At 36.5% G+C, this 3,497-nt stretch overlaps 1 protein-coding gene across 1 annotated transcript in view; it reads right to left on the bottom strand.

Moving 5' to 3' along the window:
* ZMPSTE24 (zinc metallopeptidase STE24) overlaps nt 1-3,497 on the bottom strand; it is a 60,841-nt gene that overhangs the window by 8,000 nt on the left and 49,344 nt on the right. Inside the window, exon 8 of the mRNA XM_012646760.1 lies at nt 1,579-1,683. Within this exon, the coding sequence (XP_012502214.1) occupies nt 1,579-1,683 (105 nt within the window). The remainder of the gene's footprint in view (nt 1-1,578; nt 1,684-3,497) is intronic.

The raw sequence follows: 3,497 nt of genomic DNA on the forward strand, positions 1-3,497 counted from the left end.
AGGATTGCTTGAGCCCAGGAGTTTGAGGTTGCTGTGAGCTAGGCTGACGCCACAGCACTCTAGCCCGGGCAACACAGTGAGACTTTGTCTCAAAAAAAAAAACAAAACACATTATGGGCCTACAAGGTGTAATCTTGGTGACTTGGGAGGCTGAGGCAGGAGGATTGCTTGAGGCCAGGAGTTTGAGACCAGCCTGGGCAACACAGTGAGGTCCTGTCTCTAAAAAATTTTTTTTAAAAAAATCAGCCAGGGCATGTCTGTAGTCCCAACTACTCAGGGGGCTGAGGCAAGAGGATCACTTGAGCTCAGGAGTTCAAGGCTACAGTGAACTATGACTGAGCCACCGTACTTCAGCCTGGATGACAGAGTGAGACTCCATCTCAAAAACAAAAACAAAAGAAACCCACACACAGTGGATTGGCTAAACAACAGATTAAATATAGCTAAAGAAAGAATCAGTGAACTGGAATAGAGAGCTGAAGAAATTATAGAAGGCAGCTTTGACATACCAAGAGATGGAAAATATAAAAGAGTAGTTACCACCCATGAGAGACCAAATGAGATCGAATAACATTCATCTAATTGGAATTCTACAAAGATAAACTAGAGAGAATGAGAGAGAAGGAATACTCAAAGATACAATGGCTGAGAATTTTCAAAACTTCAGGAAAGACATGAATCCTTTGATTTAGGAACCACAATATTCCCAAGCAAGAATGAGGTAAAGAAGTCCATACCTCCAGAACAACAAAATCAAAGAGAAATCTTAAAAGCAATCAGAGAGAACTAAAAAGAAAAAATAAGCTCACAGCAGACTTTTTCATCAGTAACAAAGAAAGCCAGAACACAAGAGAATAGTATTTTTAAAGTGTTAGGAGAAATAGCTATCAATTCTGAATTGACATCCAAGAATAAAAGTAAAATAAAAACAAAACCAGAATTTTCCAAAGAAATTTCTAAAGCATAAACTTCTGGAAGAAGAAAAGTAATTCCTAAAAGGAAGTTGTGAGACAAAAAAGGAATGTTAAGCAACAAAACAGGTAAGCATATGGGTGAAGCTAAATAATGACTGTATAAAACAATAATATGATTATTTCAGGGATAAAAAATGAACAAGATAAAACTATAATACAAGATGAAAGGGATCATAGTGTTTAAGGTCCCTGGATTGTTCTAGAAACAGTGAAGATACTCTATATTTTAAGATTTTTAGTTATGTAGGCATGCTTCATATTTAGTGGCAATCATTAAAAGAACAGTAATATAAGACCACCAAAAACATGAATAACAATTCAAATGGAAATTTTTAAAAACTCTCAATCAGTTCTTTAAAAAAAAGCGGGAAGGTGTATGTACATGTGTTGGGGTGAGAAGAGGAGAAAAAATTAGCTGCGTGTGCTGGCAAGTGCCTCTAGTCCTAACTAATAGGGAGGCTGAGCCAGGAGGATCTCTGGAGCCAGGAAATTCAAGCTGCAGTGAGCTATAATCACGCCACTATACTCCAGCCTGAGCAACAGAGCAAGACCTCATCTCTTAAAAAAATAATAATAATAATAATAATTGTCACTCCAAACTTACCTGGCTAATAATGATATTTTTGACTGTGTGTCCCAGCTTCCAGTGTCCCAGTTCATGGCCTAGTACAGCAAGCACCTCCTCATTTTTACATCCTTGTTTCTTATTCTGAATCAAAGAATAAATGGAAAATAAATTATGGAGAACCTTCAAAAAGTTTATACCTTTTAATCTAGTAACACCCTTTCATAGATTCTAACTTAAAGAAACAAGAAACAATCAGGCTTTTGTGTGAAACTATTCGTTCTCTTAACAAAGCATTCCCTGAACAACCACTCCACGTAAGACACTGGGTTAAGCACTGAAGATAGAATCAGGAACAAGACAGCCATTCCCAGATTATGTAAAGCGTACAGTACAGAATAATCTAGACTGGGAAAAATACTGAAAGAAATATAAATCTTTATCAATAGGACAATAGTTAAATCATGATAAAGTCATATGAAAGCCATATTATAAACCCATTAGAAATTTTGTTTTCAAAGATTATGTTCTGACATGGGAAATTGCTCATAGATAGATAAATCAAACAAGTTATGTTATAGACCCATTAGAAATGTTTCCAAAGATTATGTTCTGACATGGGAAAATGGTTTATTAGGTGAATAAAGCAGGAAACAAATGAAAAATATATAGTATGATTCTAATTATGAAAAAATGTGAATGCGTACATAAAAATACACAAATACAAAAAACAGACTGGAAGTATATAAAAATGTTAACATTTCTATATGGTAGGACTATAGTGATGTTAACTATTTTATATCTTTTCTGTTTTCCAAACTATCTATAAATGAGCACTTATCACTCATAACTCAAAAAATATATCATGAACTGCCATTTTAAAAACTGAGACTTCCAAGTTAAGATATCAAAAAGAACATTCGCATCTAATTTAGTTAAGAGATTTATTTATAAAAGACACAAACATACAAGATGAGGAAAACAGGAGAGGTGAAAACAGCAACAACATTTTGGAAGCAGGAAAGCAGATGGACAAATAATAACGGACTAAGCGGACCAAAGAACCAGCCTGATTTATACCATCAAGTCTTCAAAGGGCTTGGAAATAACAGCACCAGGTACCTTTGGAACTGGGGGAAAGGGAGGAGGTAGCTAAATTAAGAATTGGATGAGACTGTTTGAGAAATGGTTAAAGCTCCAGATTCCTTCTCCAATTCCATTCCAATAGGCAACTGCTCTTGCCTCATCCTAGAAAGAGCCTGAAAGTTTAATCTCTCAGGAGAAGGCAAAGGAAGAGGACCTTTCAAGTGGGGGGCCGACATTGCTGAGGGCCAGTGTACACTAGCAACATACCATGTATATGTTATGCTGAATACTGAGGACTCCCTCTCTCAACCCAGGACTCTCCCCACACTTGGCTCCCAGAACACTACCTTCCAGGCAGAGGACTAGAAGAGTACTCCTTGGGAACTCTGACCACCCCACCAGGAAAGACCTAAAAATACTAACACTAGGTGTTTCCCCAACAAAAAACCCACATGGGCCACCCTACAGTGAAGCTCAAGATTAATAAACCTTACCTACAGGTTCAGAGATTTCAATCAGGTTTTTAGTCCCAAACTCTTCTTAAGGAATAGATAACCAAGGATTACCAGATATTTGAGGTAAACTGTTAAGCTGGAAGATAAGATCTAGAAAAAAAGCAACATGGAATAAGTAGAAACTATGTAAGGAGAAAGGTTAGAAAGATAAGATATTGCCCCAAGGGGAAAATAAGAGAATGCTTTAAAAATGGAAAATACAAAGAAAAAAGATTCTTAGAAATCAAAGCTTAACAGAAAGATTGGAAGATGATGAGGGAATCTTCCAGAAAGTAAAACAAAGAGATTTTAGAAAATGGAAAACAGGGGAGAAAAGATAGGAAAGTTCAGTATAAGAAATCCAACACTTGGCCGGGC

This window comes from Propithecus coquereli, unplaced genomic scaffold (genome assembly GCF_000956105.1).
Source record: "Propithecus coquereli isolate 6110/MARCELLA unplaced genomic scaffold, Pcoq_1.0 Scaffold249, whole genome shotgun sequence".
In the NCBI taxonomy this organism is placed as follows: domain Eukaryota; kingdom Metazoa; phylum Chordata; class Mammalia; order Primates; family Indriidae; genus Propithecus; species Propithecus coquereli.